This window comes from Cnephaeus nilssonii, assembly GCF_951640355.1.
Source record: "Cnephaeus nilssonii genome assembly, chromosome: 21".
Classification (NCBI taxonomy): domain Eukaryota; kingdom Metazoa; phylum Chordata; class Mammalia; order Chiroptera; family Vespertilionidae; genus Cnephaeus; species Cnephaeus nilssonii.
Window position 1 is genome coordinate 34,652,346 of NC_137092.1, and position 20,604 is coordinate 34,672,949.

The 20,604-nt window shown below is 45.7% G+C and overlaps 1 protein-coding gene across 7 annotated transcripts in view; it reads right to left on the reverse strand.

Moving 5' to 3' along the window:
• The window catches only part of SRGAP2 (SLIT-ROBO Rho GTPase activating protein 2), a 250,759-nt gene extending 231,023 nt beyond the window's left edge, over positions 1-19,736 (reverse strand). For all 7 annotated transcript variants that reach the window (XM_079760402.1, XM_079760399.1, XM_079760401.1 and 4 more), the window contains exons 1-2: positions 19,587-19,736; positions 17,186-17,795 (exon numbers count right to left, since the gene is read on the reverse strand). In XM_079760402.1, the coding sequence (XP_079616528.1) occupies positions 17,186-17,252 (67 nt within the window). In that variant the 5' untranslated portion in view covers positions 17,253-17,795; positions 19,587-19,736. The remainder of the gene's footprint in view (positions 1-17,185; positions 17,796-19,586) is intronic.
• Positions 19,737-20,604: the final 868 nt, after the last annotated feature.

A 20,604-nucleotide genomic window follows, 5' to 3' on the forward strand; every position in this document is an offset into this window, starting at 1 on the left:
CCTCATGAGGGGAACATTCACCTCCTCCCTGGTGGCCCCTGACGCACATCCAATGCATGCAGTTAACACCGCTGCAGCATGCTGGAGAGGTCATCTTGCCCACAAACATCTGGAAACTGGATATATATACAAATATGACAGTACAAATCAATGGGTTGGGGAAAGCAGTTGGACCCTCTCAATAACTGGGACTATAACAAATGGTTAATCATACAGAATATAAAATAAATCTAAATTCCCTACCTCATACCATTTACAAAAATAAATTCCTCATTTAATAAGGCAGATATGTGAGAATCAAAACGTTGAAACCTTCAGAAGAAAATTATAGGAGAATATCCTTATGATTTCGGGGTAGAAAATGTTATCGTGTGTGTGTGTGTGTGTGTGTGTGTGTGTGTGTGTGTGTGTGTTTAAATAAGTACAAACGATAAAGGAAAAGCTAGAAGGACTTGATATATTAAAATTTAAAATTTCATATATATCAAAGGAACCAATAAAAAGTAAAAAGATAAGCCAACTCTGGAAGAAAGTATTTGCAACCTATACTATCAATAAAGAATGAGTAGCCAGAATATATAAAAAACACCTATACATCAATAATAATAATTTTAAAAGGACAACCTAAAAGAGCTATCTATAGAATGCAATTGTCGAAGATAACTCATATTCTCCCAGAGTTTAAAGGACAGAACACAGTGAAATGGAGTCTCTCCAGTAGCTCTCCGCCCACTGCCCCGCCCTCTTGTAACTCCCACCGCTCCTCCCCATAGCTTGCTGCCCTGCCCCCTCCTGTAGCTCTCTGACCACCCGCTTATAGCTCGCTGCCCCACCCTCCTGCTAATCCGTGATCTGGCCATTACCCGGTCAGTCGTTACACTTCACGGCTTAATGACCATTTGCATATTACATCTTTATCATATAGGATTATCATTTATAACATTTGTTAACATATATAATCTCAGTCTATTTATAAAACAACCCTGGATGTAGGCCGAAGATATCACTTCTTAGTGAGAAGCAAAACCTAGATTTTTCAACCTTCTAATCCACAATCTTCCCATTAAAAAAAAACACTGAACTCCACTTTTTAAAAACTCTTGTTCACACAAAAATCTGTACATGAATGTTCATAGCAGCTCTATCCATAATAGCCAAAAACTGGAAACAACCCAGCTGTTCTTCAATGGACAAATGGTTAACAAATTGTGAACATCCATACACTGGAATACTATTCAGCAACAAAAAGGAGCAAACTAGTAATACACACAACCTAAATGAATCTCCGGAGAATTATGCTGGGTGGGGGAGAAAGCCAATCCTAAAAGGCTACATACTGTATGGTTCCATTTAGAAATATTTTTTAAATGACAAGATTATAGACATGGAATGGTTCCAGGAGTTAAGGACTAAAGTGGATAGGTGGGTGAAGGGGGTGGGGGTAGGGGGCAGACAAGGACTATAAAAGGGCAATGTGAGGGATCCATGTAGTAATAGAACTGTTCAGTAATTTGACTGTATCCATGTCAATGTCTTGGTTGTGATATTGTACTGTAGTTTTGCTGGATGTTAATCATTGAGAGAAATTAAGTAAAGGGTATGTGCAATCTCTCTGTATTATTTCTTACGACGGCATGTAAATGTGTAATTATCTCAAAATATTTTTTTAAAGGCTTGAAATCACAATGCCCTGTTGTAGTGCCATTCTGAGATTAAATAAGATAAAACATGGAAAGGCACTTCACAGATTGCCAAGTGCTCTATAAATACTAGGGGACAATCACATCTTCCTCCACAACCAGCCTCATTAACATTGTCAGATTATGCTCTCATGTATTGGGCCTTGAACACCCCTCTACTGTGGTCCTAACCACTGTACTTGTGTGATCTGTCCATCCCTTTGAATAGACTGTTATTTAGCTCTATTTGCCCACAACTTAGCACTACAGCAAGCACATGGAAGTGCTAAATAAATGGGTGCCAGGCTGAAATTAGCTCATCATTTTCTTTTTCAATACAAAGTGTCCCAACACTGATGGAAGCAAGGAGGGGAGTGAACTGGGAAGAACAGCCCATCAGCCATGATGAGCCCATACCTTGAAAGTTTTATCAACTACCAACTCCTTCCCTGAGCCACTGAGAACCCAAGTGAAGCAAAGGCCTATACAGAGGGTGTGGCAACAGCAACAAAAACACGAGTTCAATTCATCAAGCCTCCTTTTTTAAACCTATTTCAAGCTCTGCAAATGAAGGAATTGACCATTTACAGTTTGGGTCAGTGGAAAAGATGTGAAGGTATGCACTTCTGGAAAGGATTTTAAAGGGTAGCTGACAGCCCTTTTCCTGAAGTAATTAGACTGAAGAATTACGGAGGGGCTAGGGAAGGGGCAGAAGAATGTACTGACAGATCTGTCAGGATATCTCTCAGAGACTTCACCCTCTCTGCCTGGACAAACATTTGGCTCCTGAGTTAGGGAGGGGGTTCCCACGCCCTGAAAACAATGCTAGCTCCTCACTCCTCCTCCAAATAGTTTTCCAGCATTAAAAAAAAAACCACACACACACACACAAAAAAGAAACACAAGCGGGTGCTTTTCTGAGCCTAATGTTATCGGATAATTTTTCAAATTCTTACTCAATTACATATCACTCTCTTATCTGCAGTCTCCACAGGCCAAATAGCCCTGCTTTCACATCATGCCCACTGAGCCTGCAGAACACAAGTATCCCTCCCAAGTAATTCCAACTCTCATAAACATGAGATCATTTTACATTAAGTTCTGTGGAAGTGTGCCTTTTCTGCTAGGAGGAGTAAGATTTGAGGCAACAGGTTAAAAACTTGGGAGGTTTCTGTTTTTGCCTTAGATAATGATTAACTCTTTTTTGATGCTGAATCCAGAAGAGCTGGCATTTCTGGACTGGCAATCCTGCGCCCTGGCCAAAAGAGCAAAAGAAAGCTCTCACACACATTGACTCTTAGAAGGAAAAACTGGCACAAATCAGTTTCAAGCTTTTGCAGTGGGAGCACTACCTTGGTTTGAAGGAGTACTAGGTATTTTAAAATCGTGTTGTTACTGGCTTTAAAAATCTCTAGATCAAGAACCTCACTAATCAAAGCAACAGATACCATCTACCCAAAATGTTTCGATGTTTCGTTTCAAGTTGCTGACAAGCAAAGAGTTGAGATAACTTACATCACCACAAATCACTGAATAAATAAGAGAGATCAAGAGATAAAGCAGAATTGACTCCAAGGAAGTCTAATACACAAAGCCTACTAACGTCATTTAAAGATGAAACCATAAACCAAGAGTAGGAAAGATGAGCAGGAAGAACCTTCTATATCTCTTCTCTAACTTCTATCCTTACCTCAAGACAATAATCCACATGTAAAAAGGTGGAAGGAGCCAGGCCGGAGTGGGTCAATGGTTGAGTATCGACCTATGAACCAGGTCGGGGTACATGCCAGGGTTGCGGGGCTCTATCCCCAGTGGGGGAGGTGTAGGAGACAGCCAATCAATGCTTCTCTCTTATCATTGACTAGAGGCCTGGTGCACAAAATTCATACACTGGGGTGGGGGGAAGTCCCCTCAGCCCATCCTGCGCCCTCTCACAATCCAGGAGCACTTGGGGGCAGTCGAACATCCTTAGCGCTGCTATGGAGGCGGGAGAGGCTCCCGCCACCACCGCTGTGCTCGCCAGCCATGAGCCCAGCTTCTGGCTGAGCGGCACTCCCCCTGTGGGAGAGCACTGACCACCAGGAGGCAGCTTCTGCGTTGAGCATCTGCCCCCCTGGTGGTCAGTGCATGTCATAGCGACCAGTTGCCTCACTGTTTGGTCGATTTGCATATTAGCCTTTTATTATATAGGATGTTTCTATCTCTCTCCTTCACCCTTCATCTCTGAAATCAATAAAACTGTCCAATATTACATAGCTAGTCTTCCATTACCCTACAGCCCTCCCTCCCTATGAATATTTTTTAAATGCTGTAATGATAAAAATATAAGTTGTCACTATTATTAATAGTTCTCATTATAAATCAATAGACAGATACTTAAGACTATTTATTAGGTGACAAAAACAACAACAAACTTAAACGTGAAAACATTTCAATTCTAGATTACAGCACACCGCATCACAATCCACAAAGAAACCCCTGAGTTGACCAAGGGCCTAACATGAAGAGGAGTAGAAGAGGCAAGAGGCCATTCTGCATCCTAGGACAGCCTGAAGTCATTTCCCCCACAGCACAGATGTCTAGATGAACCTACTCGGGTTCCACATCCATACCACCTCCCCCCCCCGCCCAGTTTGTCCCAGCCCAGATGTCAGAGATTAAAAGCCTCCCACTTCCTATTTCTTTCATTTTAATTAAAGACAATCACCCAACTTCTTTTTTCTTTTGAATTCAAGTACAGCACACAACAACATAAATGTCTGTAACACCAAGCATTACACAAGCTTCATCTCACACCAGTAACAGCAGGGAATTTTCTCAGTCTGTAGGTCTCAAGGCTTACTGGAAGTTCAAAGTACACACACACACACACACACACACACACACACACACACACACTAGAGGCCTGGTGCACGAAATTCATGCACGAGGTGGGGGGGTCCCTCAGCCCAGCCTGCATCCTCTCCAATCCAGGTCCCCTCGGAGGATGTCCGACTCGCAATCTGGGACCTCTCCTAATGGCTCACCTGCCTGCCTGATCGCCCCCCCTGCTGGCCTGGTCACCCCTAACTGCTCTCCCCTGCTGGCCTGGTTGCCCCTAACTGCCCTCCCCTGCCGGCCTGATCCCCCTAACTGCTCTCCCCTGCCAGCCTAATCGCCCCTAACTGCCTCTGCCTCGGCCCCCACCACCATGACTTTGTCCGGAAGGATGTCCAGAAGGACGTCCAGAAGGATGTCCAGAAAATGTCCGGTCTAATTAGCATATTACCCTTTTATTAGTATAGATGTCCCGATTAAAGCACTGATTGTACCAGTAATGGAGTCACAAATCCACCTCTAGGCCCATCAAGTAACTATCCCTCCCCTTGAATTTTCTTTCCTTTTTTTTTCCCCCTTGAATTTCTTTCTTTTTTATTCTCCCCTTGAATTTTCTTTCTTTTTTTTTCCTTCCCTTGAATTTTCTAACTGTGAGGCACCTCTTCCTATGAGATAGTGACACCTAACCAAATATCACTTCAACTGCTCTCCAGGCCATCTGCCAATCTGCCATCACCTGGGGTTACCCTCCGGAAGTGTGCAGCAGCCACGCAGACATGGCAAGCCCTGAGATGAGGAGAGTGTCCTCCGGAGAATATAACAGATTTTGTACTTACAAGTGTGCATGCTCAATAAGGGAAAATCTGTCATCAATATGGGTGAAATTGTCATCTTCAATAACTTCAATAAGCAAGAATCATAACCCACTTGGAAATGTTCTGATTAACTCCTAACTTCCTAGATGAGAAAACCAAGCCATCGGCAGGTCAAGTAGGTGTGTACTGGGAAGACAATTAGAATACTGCATTCACTACTTTATGCATCAAGATAATAGGAAATAAAACAACCAATTAAATGTATAGAGTATTTTATAGTCTCAAAGGCCTTTCAAATTCTTCTTTCACAGCAGTGTTAAGTCAGCCTGGGTTCATACTCTGCCTTCATCACAAGCTGTGTGTTTTGGAGTAAGTTATTTAACCTCCCTGTGCCTCACTTGTAAAATGATGGTAATAATAGTAGCGACCTAATAGGGGTGTTGGGAGATTCATGAGTTAATATACGTCATCCTTAAAGCAGAGCTTAGACATAAATACTAGCCATCATCATCATCCTTATTAGCCAGGACTAAGAATTGTTGTCCCCATTGTACAGATGAGGTGAATTACCTCCCAAATCACAGTTGTAAATGGCAAAGCCAAGCTAGAACCCAAGCTTTCTGCCTCCAAATCCGCAATCTCTCCTGTGGAACCATTCTGTCTATGTAGAACCCTGTAGTTCAATTTTCCATGACCCAAATTAATACTGCTCCAAAATAGGTACCTCTGTCAAGAACCCTCCCTAATAAGCAGCTTACTCATCTGACAAGATCTGGCCCAATACCCCAACAATAATAAATACATACATATGTATATACATACATACACACACACAAGAAAAAGACTAGTGGGAAAAGGGAACAGATCTCAAGGGGTTTAAATATTTGAAGAAATTGTTGGCAACTATTCAGAAACAGGATGTATTTCTTAAAGCTCCTGGCATGTCGTGTCTTGGCCAGCTCATGCTCTTGGGTCCCTTTGTTTTCTGTGCTTTGTCTTCCTGTGGAGCCCTGGCCACCCAGCCACCACGGCTGGCGAGGACATCTTCTCCAGGGAGAAGCACTCAGACCCTGCCCACCATGCTGTGTGTGATTCAAAATGCAGAATCTGGGTTCAGACAGCAAAGACAAGGTCCCAACTTTTCACAATGCCACTCAGGTCCCCTGCCCACAGATTAATTCATGTGTAAAAGAAACGGTTTTAAAAAAAAGACTCTCCCATCTCCCTAACAGGTGGCATCTTAAAATACCGACAGGGGTGCATTTCCCAGCTATTTTTCCTTCCTCACAAATACATTCATTCACAATCTTAAATAAAGTCAAGGCTACTTAATATGACATGACTTGAAAAACCAGGAGGGAGACTTTTCCTGTTTGTCTCTTTGGACCTTTCCTCCCATTTACCATAGAGCACGCAGCTGCTTCTAACTAGGCAATAGCTCTCTCCAAACCCAGCTTCGAGTAAGTGTCACTCCAGTTCCTTTTCCAGGTCAACTCTGTTTTAACTCCTGGGCAAAACAGACCTAAACTCTCTCAACTTTTAGACTTTGAATATCTGTTTAAAATGATACATAAATCCTGGACAAGTGTAGAATGTGTTTTTCAATTACAGGAAACCTATTGTTTTAAACTCTTCGGAATTTCAGAGTTAATATTTTTCTTGGTTTCCAAGGAGAGAGACATGACTGAAGAAATTTGATCAACTCAATTATAATTTTAAGGCAAGTATTCTAAAGAGGGCTGTGGGGTAGTAAATAAAGAAAAACATCCCCCACTGCAGAGCCTCCATGCTATATAGTTTGTACCTGTCCTTTTTTTTAAATATATATATATATATATATATATATTTTTTTTTATTGATTTCAGAGAGGAAGGGAGAGGGAGAGAGAATAGAAACACCAATGATGAGAGAGAATCATTGATCGGTTGCCTCCTGCACGCCCCCTACTGGGATAAACCCTGCAACCCAGGCATGTGCCCTTGACTGGAATCGAATCCGGGACCCTTCAGTCTGCAAGCGGATGCTCTATCCACTGAACCAAACCAGCTAGGGCTGTTCCTATCCTTGTGTAGTGACAATATTCACAATGTTTGATCTGCTTTGAATTTCAAATAACATTAACATAAGGAGAAGGCCTTTCACTGGAGTAGGGGGAGAAATGCAGAAACATGGCATTATGGCACTGTCACATTCAACCTCAACTCAAAAAACATTTACAGCTTGACCTGCGTGGCGCAATGGTTGAGCATCGAACTATGAACCAGGAGGTCATGGTTCCATTCCCTTTAAGAGCTGATAACTCACTTAATTTTCACTCCTTTTCAGGTTTAACTGATTTGAAATAACAGGGTGATACAATAATATAAGTAAGCATAAGGACACTGCTGAGATGCTGAGGGGTATGAGGGGTATGTGGATTAACCATGTGCAGAAAGCAAGGGGAAGATGCTAAGAAATCCTGCTTGGAATCCTGCATAGGGTCACTATGTGGAGAGCAGGGGTAAGCAGAGAAGACTTTATGGAGCTGGGTGATAGCATCTAAGCTGGATTTTAAAGGATGAATAAGTGTTTTCCAGGTTGAAGGAAAAGGACCCTTCCCAGAAAGGACACAGCATGAAAAAGAAGGAAGTATGAAACAACATAATATGGTAAGGAAACTAGGTATTATAAAATGTGAGCAAAGTAAGTAGGAAGTGATGGGTGTAAACAGTCTTTTATGCTGTGATCTTAACAGAATAGTATGTTTGTTTCTTTAAAAAAAATCACTTTTGTGCTTTTATGTAAAATATGTTGTCAAAATCAAATTAAGAAACTATTTTTAAAAATATTATTTGTAGTAGTGTAGGTCATTCATTTACACATACACCATTAGAGCCAATATATAGGGTGTCCTAAATATGTATACACACTTTACAGCTGATAGCTCAATTGGTATTTCTTTCTTTTCAGCTAGACCCGTGGTCGGCAAACTGCAGCTCGCGAGCCACATGCGGCTCTTTGGCCCCTTGAGTGTGGCTCTTCCACAAAATACCACGGCCTGGGCAAGTCTATTTTGAAGAAGTGGCGTTAGATGAAGTTTAAGTTTAAAAAATTTGGCCCTCAAAAGAAATTTCAATCGTTGTACTGTTGATATTTGGCTCTGTTGACTAATGAATTTGCCGACCACTGAGCTAGACTAAGCTTTGAACAAAGGAAATTCATTCTGAAATGCTAATGCAAGTTTGAAAACGCAGTTGAAGTAGAAACACTGCCTATATAATTATTCAAAGTATATACTGATACACACCCTGTGTCCCCAAAAAATGTGTACACACTTTAATAGCTTATAACTCACTTAAATTTCACTCCTTTTCAGGTTTAACTGATTTGAAATAACAGGGGAAGCCAGACTAAGCTTTGAACAAAGAAAATTTATCCACTAGGCTTTTTTATTCGGATACATAAAAGATAAAGTTTACAATACAAAACCAGCAACAATTGACGGGGGCACACAAATACCAAATGAAATGATTCTTGATGTTTGCAATTCCATTGCCTCGAGTTATCAGCAGTTCCTGGACCAGAACAGCCATCAGTTTGAAAACAGGTGTTGACAAAAAAAAGTATTCATTTCTGTAGATTCTATTAAATTTTGAAAATGAACTGGATGTTTGCCTTATCCGGTTTGGCTCAGTGGATAGAGTGTCGGCCTGTGGACCGAAGGGTCCCAGATTCAATTCCGGTCAAGGGCATGTACCTTGGTTGCAGGCTTCTCCCCAGCCTGGGCACTGGTCGGGGTGCGTGCAGGAGGCAACCAATCCATGTGTTTCTCTCACATTGATGTTTCTCTCTGTCTTTCCCTCTCTATTCCACTATCTCTAAAAGATCAATGGAAAAATATCCTTGGGTGAGGATTAACACACACACAAAAAAAGAAAGAAAATGAACTGGATGTTAATAAACACTGGTTTTATAATCATTCAAAGTGTGTATACATTTTCTTGGGACACCCTATATATTTACTAAGAGCCACCATTTAGGCTACAATACTGTTATAGACATGTTTCCTATCTGAAGAAACTCCCATAATAAGAACTACTTACTTACCATTTAATATTTGCCACACACTGAACTAGCATTTTACACGTGTTTGCAATAAACCAGCAAAGTAGGTCTTGTTTATGTCACAGAAGAGGAAGCCTGGAAGAAAATTTAAGTGACTTGAGCCAGGCCATAGAGAAAGAAGGTAATGTTGACAAGACTCAACTGAAGGCTGGTTCCAAAGCCTATGTTCTTTGCACAACCTCAAAACATTCCTACCAGAAGTGCAGTAGAAAAGAGAAGACTGAAAGACATTTAAAATAGAAGGCAATACAAGATCAACGTCATAGTACTGTGTGAGTGAACCTGAGAAGAAGGGTCATTTCTGGTCAGAGTGACCAAGAAAGACATCCAAGAAAAGTTGGTTTTACTGGAAGGGTGAGATTTCAGTAGGTGGAGATGTGGGGATGGGCAGGGAGACAGAGGTAGTCCACAAACAGCACTTAGAACTCTGGTGACAGGACGTTCTAATTCTTGTTCTATCATTCACCAACTGCAGCCCTAGGGCAAGTCACTGAAATCTCCTACACCTCACTTTCTTCATCAGCAAAATGGGGTAATAGCAATAATTCCTCCTGGAGTTGGTATAAGGATTAGGAAATAAGCTATATAGAGAATTTAGTATAATGCCTAGTACATAGTAAACCACAAACAAACAGCAAAATGTCACCTAATGGTACATGCATTGAATGAATGGCAAATAGTTCAGATAGGCCTCCAATCCTCTTAAAATGAGAAATATGGTTCAAATGATAGAATTGAGGTTAAGATTGAGAATCTAGTTAATGTTCACCTGGGAAGTTGGTCTCTATTCAGCAGGCAATATGGAATCAATCATTAGAGGAAAGAAGCCATATTCATAACATTCGGGGATCTCCCAAAGGAGCCGCTCCAGGCCCTCCCCTTGGCACCTGGCTCAGCTATAACCCCTTTAGAAGAGGCATGAGGCCCTAAGGCCTGGTTCAAGCCGTCTACAGAAAAACAGATACTGTCACTCACCAATTCCTAGCATGTACAAGATTTTTTTCTTTCTACCCCTACGCTATGCCCTCCCTCCTAAACACATAAGTACTGGCTACAACATAATTATGAACCAAGCTTCCCGGGAAACTGTCTTTATGCACAAAGGTTAAATAAAGTTTCCAGGAACCAACATGGGTAGCTTGGATCATTATTTACTTTTTAAAACTTGGTAAAACCTGGCTTTTACTTGTTTTTAAACTAATGTAATTTCTATAATGAGGTTATTATATTATATATCAATGCATTATAATGAAGAAAATGGTGGTGATGGTTACGTTCACTTATCTTGATTATGATGGTTGCATGGGTGTATAACATGTCAAAATTTATCAAATGTATTTCTTAAACGTGCTGTTTCCTGGCTGGTGTTGGTTAGTGGTTAAAGCAGCAGCCTATACACAGAAGGGTCATGGGTTCAATTCCCAGTCAAGGGTCAAGGGCATGTACCAGGGTTGCAGGTTCTATCCCAGTGGGGGTGGGGGGGGGGGGAGGAGAGGAGGCAACCAATCGATGTGTCTCTCTCACATTGACTTTTCTCTCTCTCCCCCCTCTCCCCCCCTTCCACTCTCTCTAAAAATAAAACAATGGAAAAAATATCCTCTGGTAAGAATTAACAACCAACAAAAAAGTGCTGTTTATTATGTCAGTTAAACCTCAATAAGGCTTTTAAAATTACAATAAAAGTTTAGTAATTCATGTAATTGTTAACAATGTAAAATAGTTATTAATACATAATGCTCATATTATAAACATAAATACATATTAATAAAATAAAAATATGAATGCATATATTCAATCTTAGCTCTAAAAATTTAAGACAGGTGATTAAATAAAAATGTATATGAAAGCTGGTAAAACTTTGATGTGGAGGACATTTTTTAAAAATAGGGATATATCCACATTCACAGCAGTATTATTTGCAATTGCCAAAAGGTGGAAGCAACCCAAGTGTCTACTGACGAAAGAATACACAAAATGTAGTTCTAACAAATGCTACATGGATAAACCTTGAAGACATTACAGTAAGTGAAATTAGCCAATCACAAAAGGACACATACTATATCCTTCCACTTATAGGATGTACCTAAGTAGTCAAATAGAGACTGAGGGATGAGATGGGGCAGGGGGCGGGCCGGGGGTGAAGGGGGAGAGATTGTTTAATGGATACAGAGTTTCAACTTCGCAAGATGAAAAGAGTTCTCTGGGTAGATGGTAGTGATGGCTGCACAATATGAATGTACTAAATGCCACTGAACTGTACACTTAAGAATAGTTAAGATGGTAAATTTTATGTGATGTGTATTTTACAATTAAAGAAATGAGAGTTCCTACACATTGTTGTAAAAATCAGTAAAGATGTTATTTTTGTCTTTTAAAAAAATCTTTTTAAGCCCTCTCATTATTTACATTTAAAACAAACAACTCCTGAGGTAACTTTCCCAGGTTCCCCAAAAGGCCAATTCAATAGCTGACACCAGGTTAAAACTTACACTTGAATTTCATTAGGAGTAGAAATCTACATATTGACTTTTTCCCTGCGACATGACATAATATTTTCCTAATGAAGCCCTTAGGACGCATTTTCCCATGAAGAAAACCTGTCTTCTGTAAAGAGAACCTACAGGTGCCACTGACAGCCCACGTGTATCTGGAGCAAACTGGGGGAGTTTATGAGTCAGGGGCTGGGCACCTACTGATTTTTAGAGGGTGTGGACCCTACCTCTCAGGGCCAGATCAGACGCTGCAAACTTCATAGCAGAGAAACAATCAGGGCTTGTCCAGGCTTTCCACCTGTGTGGTGTGTCAATGTGGCCATAACTAACCACCTGATGGGCTTCTCCAGAAGAAATTTCAGTCCTCATTTCCCAAGAGAATGCCTGAGATTAGAAAAGCTGAGGACTCCTCGGAACACTGTTTCTGATCATTGCTACTTTGTACAGCATACAGCATCCCCAGCTCCTTGCCCAACCACCTTCCTCCAGGGTCCTTCAACTCTGAGACAGAGAATACTTGAATTTTTCCAAGAGCTTCATTTTCTTCCAGGAATTCACCTGACTGCAGACTCCGATTTTCCCTGAGCAAGGGAAGAGGAGCCTTCAATCAGCTCACAGGAAGATGACAGCATCTGCTTGGGGATTCCAATGAGATATTTTACTGTAGCTTTTCACAAACTGATTATATTTAAAGCTCCCTTGGGGAGTGGGGGCTGGGAGGAAAGAAGCTTCGGAGAAGACCTTCATTGACATGAGTGAAGAACCGCTCAGACCTCCCAAGGGAACAAGTTGTTTAAATACCAGCAATCCACATTCCCAAATGCATGTGCACACACAATACGTCTAGTTTTAAATTTCATCCCCTGCTCTGAAAGGGTCCTGAAAGAGTTAAATTGTTCCAGGCAAAGGCCTGAGGCTTTTCTATCAAAATGCTCCAGATGGAAATTACAAAATTTCACTGCTCAGCTCCATGGTGCGGTGCGTACCCACTGTTCTTCTCAGACATAAAAAAAAAAAAAAAAAGACAAGACAAGACCCCTAATGTTCTGCAGAGAGAGAATTTGACTGCTCAGCACAGTGCCACTCTGTTTCAGATTATTTCTCCTGGAATATTTGCATGAACTGTCAATCTCAAGCCTTTTTGGAGACTGGAAAAACTCAAGGTGTGGAGGAGGTAAAGGAAAGGGGGTCTTGAATAAAGACAGGACAATGGTTGGGACTGTATGCAGTGATATGAACCCACCCCAATACCACCCAGATTATTGCCTCTGGAACCATGCACCTTACCCCCTTCCACTGCTCCAATCCCAAAGGGGCTAAAAGGCTAGAGGCCAAAAGGCTTCGGGGATATGACCATGAATCTGACCAGGGCTGTCAAGAATTTCCAGAGATTAATGTATGTGAAAGAGCTTTGCAAACTGGAAAGAATCACATAAAAGCACCAAGAATATTATTGCTCTCAAGTCAGACATTGAGAGGCATGAACTTTCAAAGGAATCTGAACACCCACAAACCAGAAACAATGATGGTTTTTAAGAAGGCGGCTACAAGGCAGACTGACTGAGAAGGCAAGCCCCTCATAAAAGCAGATGGGATAGGGTTAGGCCTGCAGCCTCAGAAGTCCTTTAGGGAACATGCAAGCAAGTGGTTTAAAGGGAGGCAAAAATCATGAGATAGACTGGGTCCCAAAAGTCCATTTAGAGTTCACTTGACTCAAACCATTCTGATTGAAAAGCAGGACCCCGGATTGTGGTCAAATACATAGACGCCAACAGCAGCCAACAATTAGACAGTGTACCTCTTTGTTTTATAGGTCTAGAACAGCGATTTTTCAACCGGTGTGCCGCAGCACACTGGTGTGCCACAAGAATTTTTAAAGCAAGCAATACCTATTTAGTCAGGGGCACTGACTTCTTTTCCCTTAGATTGTCAGATTAAAAAACAACAACAGCCAATAGAATAATAGACATCTGGTGTGCATGAATGAAAATTATACTTTTTTATTTTGTCAGATTGGCAAAAGAATATATTTTTGGTGTGCCACAGAATTTTAGTAATTAGTTCTATGTGCCATGAGATGAAAAAGGTTGGAAATGGCTGGTCTAGAGGGTTTAAGTAACTGGCCCAAGATACATTTCACTACTATGGGAGAAATTTACAAGAACTCAAATTTCATTCCTAGACTTGTTTCCTATCATCTAACAGCAGGCCCTTTGGGAATGCATAGGCAAACAGGTCAACAAGAGGAAAGGTTAGCTAACCGAAAGCAGACTGTGCTATTACTAAGCACTTACTTACAAGTGCCAGATACTGTGCTAAATGAGTTTTACATACTATTTCATTGAATCCTAACAACTACCTTAGCAAATGCACATTATTTCCCAAATTAGGAAATTGAGGCTCAGACAAGTCATGCAACTGGCCCAAGGTGCGAGCGAGGCAAGCGAGTGGCAGAACTGAGATTTAACCTGGATCCCTTAGACTCAAAAACTTGTGATCTTAACCACCACACCAAAACAGCAATTTTCTTTATTATGTTGGCATCTATAAGAGAAGTCAGACTAGCAGCACTATGAGTCCCAGGAAAGTCATATTCTGATAAGGGCTTCTAGCTAATGGGGGAGAGGAGCTAACCCAGAACCCACGTCCTTTGTCTCCAAGATCGATGCTCTTCCATGGAGACCAAGGGCTCCAGAATGTAAGCTCCAAATGGGAGGAGATTTTGGCTTGTTGACTGCTACATCGCCACTCCCAGATCACATGGAAGGCACTCAATAAATAGGTGATGAATAAAGGAATGGAGTCAATCTGCTGGGTGACCTTGGGAGTGGGGGAGCTTGTTATCCTCGCTAAACCTGTTTCTTCATGCAACAAATAGAGAATGAAATAATATCCACCTCCAGAGCTGATAGGAGAATTAAATGAGACAATTCTTATAAAGCACTTGTGACAGGCTGGAACATAATGAGCACCCAAAATGTAATCTACTATTATCATATTACTACTATTATTCACTGACAAATTTTGACTTCCTAAGATTTCCCCCCCCCCTACTGTGGTCAGATAATGTTTCATAGTAAATATGAATATAATAAAATAAAGAACTAGGAATTGGTAACCTGCTTCTAGTTTCAAATCTACCACTGCCTAGCTGCATGACCTTGGACAAGCCTCTTAATTTTTCTATACTCTTCTCAGCTATAAAATGAGGGACTAAAACATTCAAATCAGTTTCATAAGCATTTATTGGGCACCTTCTCTGAATAAGACCACATGCTCAGCCACCTATAAAATCTATGAATAGCGTCGATGAAAAAATATCAGAGCAAAGCAAAACAGTCCCCCGCTTGGTGGCAAGGTGAAGGAGAAATCCCAAATAGCCAACTTCATTACATCATCTCAAGGAGCAATGTTTGTAAATACACAAAGTGTTTAATTTTGAGTCATTCGTGAGAAATCCTTCCCCATTAAGGAATCAGCAGATACAGTTCTATTAACACCTATCAACCCTGAACCTTCCAAAAAAATAAACATGTGAAATCATTTTGCACCTTAGTCAAATGGCATGCTTCTGGAGAGAAATCTGGGAAAGTCAAAGTTATTCACGCTCCCTATGGCAACAGTTAAGAATAGGATGTGTAAAAAAAAAAAAAAAAAAAGACATATCTGGTTAAAACTGCAGGGGTGAAGGGTGGGGGGTGGGAGGGAATTCCAGAAGCAGAATGCAGTACATCTGGACAGGACATGGAGGTAGTGGCCTATTGTTTACAAAAAACAGGCTTGGATTATGAACAGTGACAAGAGGCCAAGACCTCAATTATCATTCACAACCACACCTCTCCCAATCCCAATTCAACTGAAGCTATCAATCAGTCAACGCCCCCATCTTCTGTCATAAACCCACCAATATTTGTAGCCAAGTGGAGAGAAGGCCTCTCAGGGTACCTCCAGCATTGACCCAGCTGATGACATTAAAAAGATCCCACAGGCACAATGGGGACTTCAAACTACCCTCCAACCCTCTAAGGTATGACAGCTGCCCATTTCAAACTCTTAGCTCTACCCCACCCCAGCAATCATTAGAGGGGAGACATGGCCCTTTCCAAGTCTTCTATGATAGGAAAAAGTCTCCTTGAATTGGTGCAGGGAAAGGAGGGGCCCCTCCCTCTGTACTCTGAAACAAAGGAAAACCCAGAGCTCCAACCATGTGGTGTAACATTCAAGGCCACCCACCTCTCCCATTCCCCAGCTGAGGAGGTCTCAGTGGGCTAGAGCCACATGGCTCTTCCCAGTCACCGGCCAGGAAGGGACAGTGCTTTGCACAAACACATGCTGGGGCTCCTAATCAGGGGGAAACCCCTCCTATAGGAATTGCTGGTTAAAAAAAAAGAAAAGGGGCTTTGATTCACAACCACACCTCTCCCAATCCAAGTCCACTAGATGTGAAGACAGGTCCTTTGGTCTTTTCAGATCCACATTTTGCTTTACCCTTCACATTTCTGCAGGTAAGTGGGTCATTAAAAGCATGTATTTCAGAGCAGAGGGTGACCATGCAGAAAATTAAACAATTATGTCTTCCCATCCTCCAGAATCAGCACCACCCAGCAACCCTAACATCCCAACTCCATTCAGGTTTAGGTGAGGGCGGAGACCGAGTGTGAGTGACCTTATTCTTTCTGTTCTCTGATCTTTGGCTGAATGCAGGGCAACCAGAGACGAGGCAGGCACAAGGTGCATCCAAAGTGGCTACAGACTTTGTGTGTCTGATGCCATAGCGAATGTCACGTTTGGATAGGGTACATCAGAAAAAAACCCACCTCTCTCAGGGCTCTCCAAAAGGTACACGTTCTCAAGGTTGCCTTTCTCTGCCTGGACTCAACTCCAACCTCGGGAATAAATTCCCTAACACCTGTCAGATTTCAGTAGTCCTTCAAGAAACCTGACCCAGACAACCAGAGGCAAATTGCCGCCTTTCTCTCTCCAAGAACCTCCCGCCCCTCCCCCCACCCTTTCCAGCTTGGGAGAAAGGGCTGACAAAATAATGGCCAGCTCTACAAGAACAAACCCTAAAGCCCACTCTGAAAATCCCTTTCCTGAGCCTGTAGCCCCTGGCACTGCCCATCTCTGAGGCTCAGATCCACCTATGAAACCACCTCTGGGGTCAGCCTGCCCCCACCTGCTCCACCCAAAGAAATGAACCTCCTGCAAAGCAGGGTGGAAATACATGCCTCAATGGCCCACACAGCATATGCATTACGCTATTTTTCCAAGCCCTTACCTTTGACCTGAGTATCGTACTCTGCTATGATCTCCTTATCCTTTTTGAATTTGGCTGGAGACGTCATGTTTTCCTTCTTTCTTCCAAATTCGAATTGTGAATTGATAGATCCACGGAAAAAATCCAACCACCTAAATCAATACCTCCAAGACCGCTTCTCCTGAAGGCAGAAGGGGCCCACCGCGGTGGTCTCCAGCGCTCCGGGGAGCGCGGGCTGCGGGCTAGGCAGGCGGCTACGGCGGGCACATGCAGACGGTGGGCTCTGGGGCCGGGCGCGGCAGCGGCTGGTTCCTGTGCTAGAGCCCGAGCCGCAGGCTCAGCATTAGCCAGGAGAACTGCAGCGCCCGGAGGTTGGCCTGGGGTCTGACATCAACGACACAGGCAGGGAGTGCAAGTCCATCCGCACAACATGGTGTGGGGGGTGCGGGGGTGTGGACGCGCCCAGCAGAGTCCCCAGGAGGGAGTGGGTGCGCGTCGGGGTGCCGGAGGAGGGCTGGGCGTGCTTCGCGGTTTTTTGTTGCACAGGCTCGAAGATGCTGCAAATCAAATCCCAAACGGGAGCCGCAGCAGCACGGACTGGATCGGAAGTCGTTTGCTCCGGTTCACTTGCCTGTAAATGCAGGGATAAGGGGAGGGGGTGATCAGCTCCAGAGCAGATTCTAATCGCTGCAGGGGTGGGGTAGGGGACGACACTCCCAGCCCGGCCCAGGCCCATTCATCTCCGACCAACGCCGCCCGGCCGGGAGGGCTCAGCAAGGCGACGTGGGGAGGAAGGAAGCTCCCTCCGGATTTTGTTTTAAGGCTGCAAGAGAACACTTTGGAGCAGCCGCCTGCGCAGGCTTCGGGTGGGGACTGCGGCGGGAACGCGGGGCTCCGGGCGGGGACTGCGGCACCTCGGCGGCCTCCGGAGCCCCACCAGCGCTGGGCAGCGGCCAGCCGGAGGGAGCCCTCCCTGCCCAGCCTCCGACGCGGCCCCTGACCCCCAGCGGGGCAACTCCCTGGACATCAAACGGGATCAAAGCCGCGAAGGGACAAGCCACCGGGGCACAACTTTTCTTCCCCTCCCGCCCCTCCTCCCAGTTGTTTTGTTTTTGGTTACTAGCTTCCCTTGGCAGCAAAAGGTTGGGGGGGGGGGGGGCGGTGGATCTGCAGGAAAAAGCCTGCTCGGCAAGGGACACAGGGACACATCCAGGAAAACAATGTGGTCGGCAGAAGCAGGAAACGGGTTAGAGGCGAGGGTCGGGCTCGGGAAAATCGGGAGGCGGGGGGAGGGGGGCGGAAGGCAGCCGTTGCCTGCCCCAAGCCAGGGATGCGAGTGACTCTAAATGCCATCTCCAACATTTTTTTTGTCACCCAAACCCAGAGATCCCAGGCTGGGGGCGGGGGGGGGGGGGAGGGGTCAGTGACGATCGCAGACCCAACTTACTCGCTCCGGGAGGTGCCCGAGGAGATCCCGCCCGGGAGGCGGGAGGGAAGCCGGCGGGAGCTCCGAGCTCGGCGCCTCGCTCCCCGGCGCGGCGCAGCGGCCACCCTCCCTCTTTGGCCGCCCCTTTCCCTCTCGGTGCCGGGAGGAAGAGGCTCCCGCCGGCGTCTCCCAACTGCCCGCGCCCGGAGACAGGGCCTCCAGGAGCGAGGAAGAGGGAGCCGAGGCGGCGCGGTGGTTCAGGCGGGCAGGAAGCGGGAGGGGAGGGGAGGTGGGGTCCCGAGGCTGCACGAGAGCCGCGGGCCACTAGAACGGCCGCACACACTGGGAAGACGAGGAGAGGGTAAGGGGAGGGTTACCTTCAAGGTGAGGGGGGAACTAGGAGTCTATCGTGGCCCGCGATGTTAACGTGAAGCGCAGGGATGCTAGCCACTTTGGGGACCCACGTATGGGGTCTGGGAACCGGAGTGCGAAGAGGGGCCGTCGGGGCGGGCCGGGGGCTGGGACCAGGGAAGGGCCCCGGAAGCAGTGCGGGACACCCCTCCTGGGTCCGGGGCTGAAACGCGGCTGTCTGCCAGGGCTGGGCGACGGAGTGAGAGGGCAGCTGATGGTGGCGGGTGTTGCCAAGGAAGGCTGACCCAAGCGGGACCCAGGCTGTCCGGCTGCAGGGCACTTGGGGAGGGGGCTGGGTGCGGGTGGCGCGGCGGCGGGAGCCAGGGCACAGCCCAAGCGGCGCGGTGAAGGGCGGAGGGATGCCGTCCAGAGAAGTGTTCAGGGCAGTACACAGAGTTTGGGAGAGGATCGCGGGGGGGGGGGGGGGGGGCGGGGAGGGTCTGAGGGACTCGGGGCGGCACCGCTACAGCGATGCAGCAAGCAGCATCTGCGCCCTCTCCTTTCCGCCCCAACCCGGGTTTGTTCAGTCAGGGCTGTGGTCCCGCGGCCGGGAAGAAGAAAGGGGGAGAGGGAAGGAGCCTTTACCTGGCTCTGACGCGACGGGTCCCAGGCCCCCGGGTCCGCTTTCCACTCAGAGTTCTCCTGCCCTCTCTTCCCCGCCACCCGCTCCTACGCAGATGGGTCCCCTGGTCCCCTCCCGAGCCTCCGCCAACTCCGCAGGACCCCGCCGGGAAGCAGAACCCACCCCTTTGCCAATCACCGCCCTCATTCTATCGACCGATAGGGCCTGCAGCCAATAGGAATAGCTGATCCCGAGAGGCCAGGAATGAGGAGGAGGGGCTGGCGAAACTTGGGGGCGTGGCTAGCGCGACCGAGGCGTAGTCACGGGGTAAGCTCCTCCCTCAGAGCACGGTGGCCGAACCCTAAAGTAGAATTAATGGGCGGGATTAAGTTGGAACTAACAACCAAACACGAATTCTTGAGAAAAGGTACGACCAATTGGACAGGGGCGGAGAGGAGGGGCGTTGGGGAGAATTTTAGCCAATAGAGAGTAGAGACCAGAGTGGACTGTAGAGCGTCATCCAATAAGAAGCGCAGAGGGCGTCCTCGCTTCTTCCACTAGAGCCGGAGTAGGCCCGCCCAACCCTCCAGAAGCCCGCCAATGAGGTCGGCGGCAGAGCCACGCTCGGCCAACCAGAAAGCGGAACTGATGTCCGCACCGTTACTGGGGCGGGGCGTACGGTCCCCTCGCCACTAAGATCTCGTCAGCGGCCTCCGAGCCTTCCAATGCAGGACGTGGGCGAGCTCTAGTTCTCCCAATCGGGGCGCGGCGATGGAAATTCAAACTGACAGCCGGTTTGGAAAGGGCAGAGAGAGCGGAAGAGGAGGCAGAAAACGACGTGTTCGGTGACCGAGATCCCAAAGTCGACTGGGCCCCCAAAGCGAGCCCCACCACCACCACCACCACCACCACCGCACGTTCTGAAGCGGCCGCTCCGGGAGAAGCCTGGAGGGAAGGCCGCGGGGAACGGGGTGCACGAGGGGGACGCGAGAGCCAGCACGCTGAGGATTGGGGGCTGCCGCGGGAGAAGCGAAGCGGGGG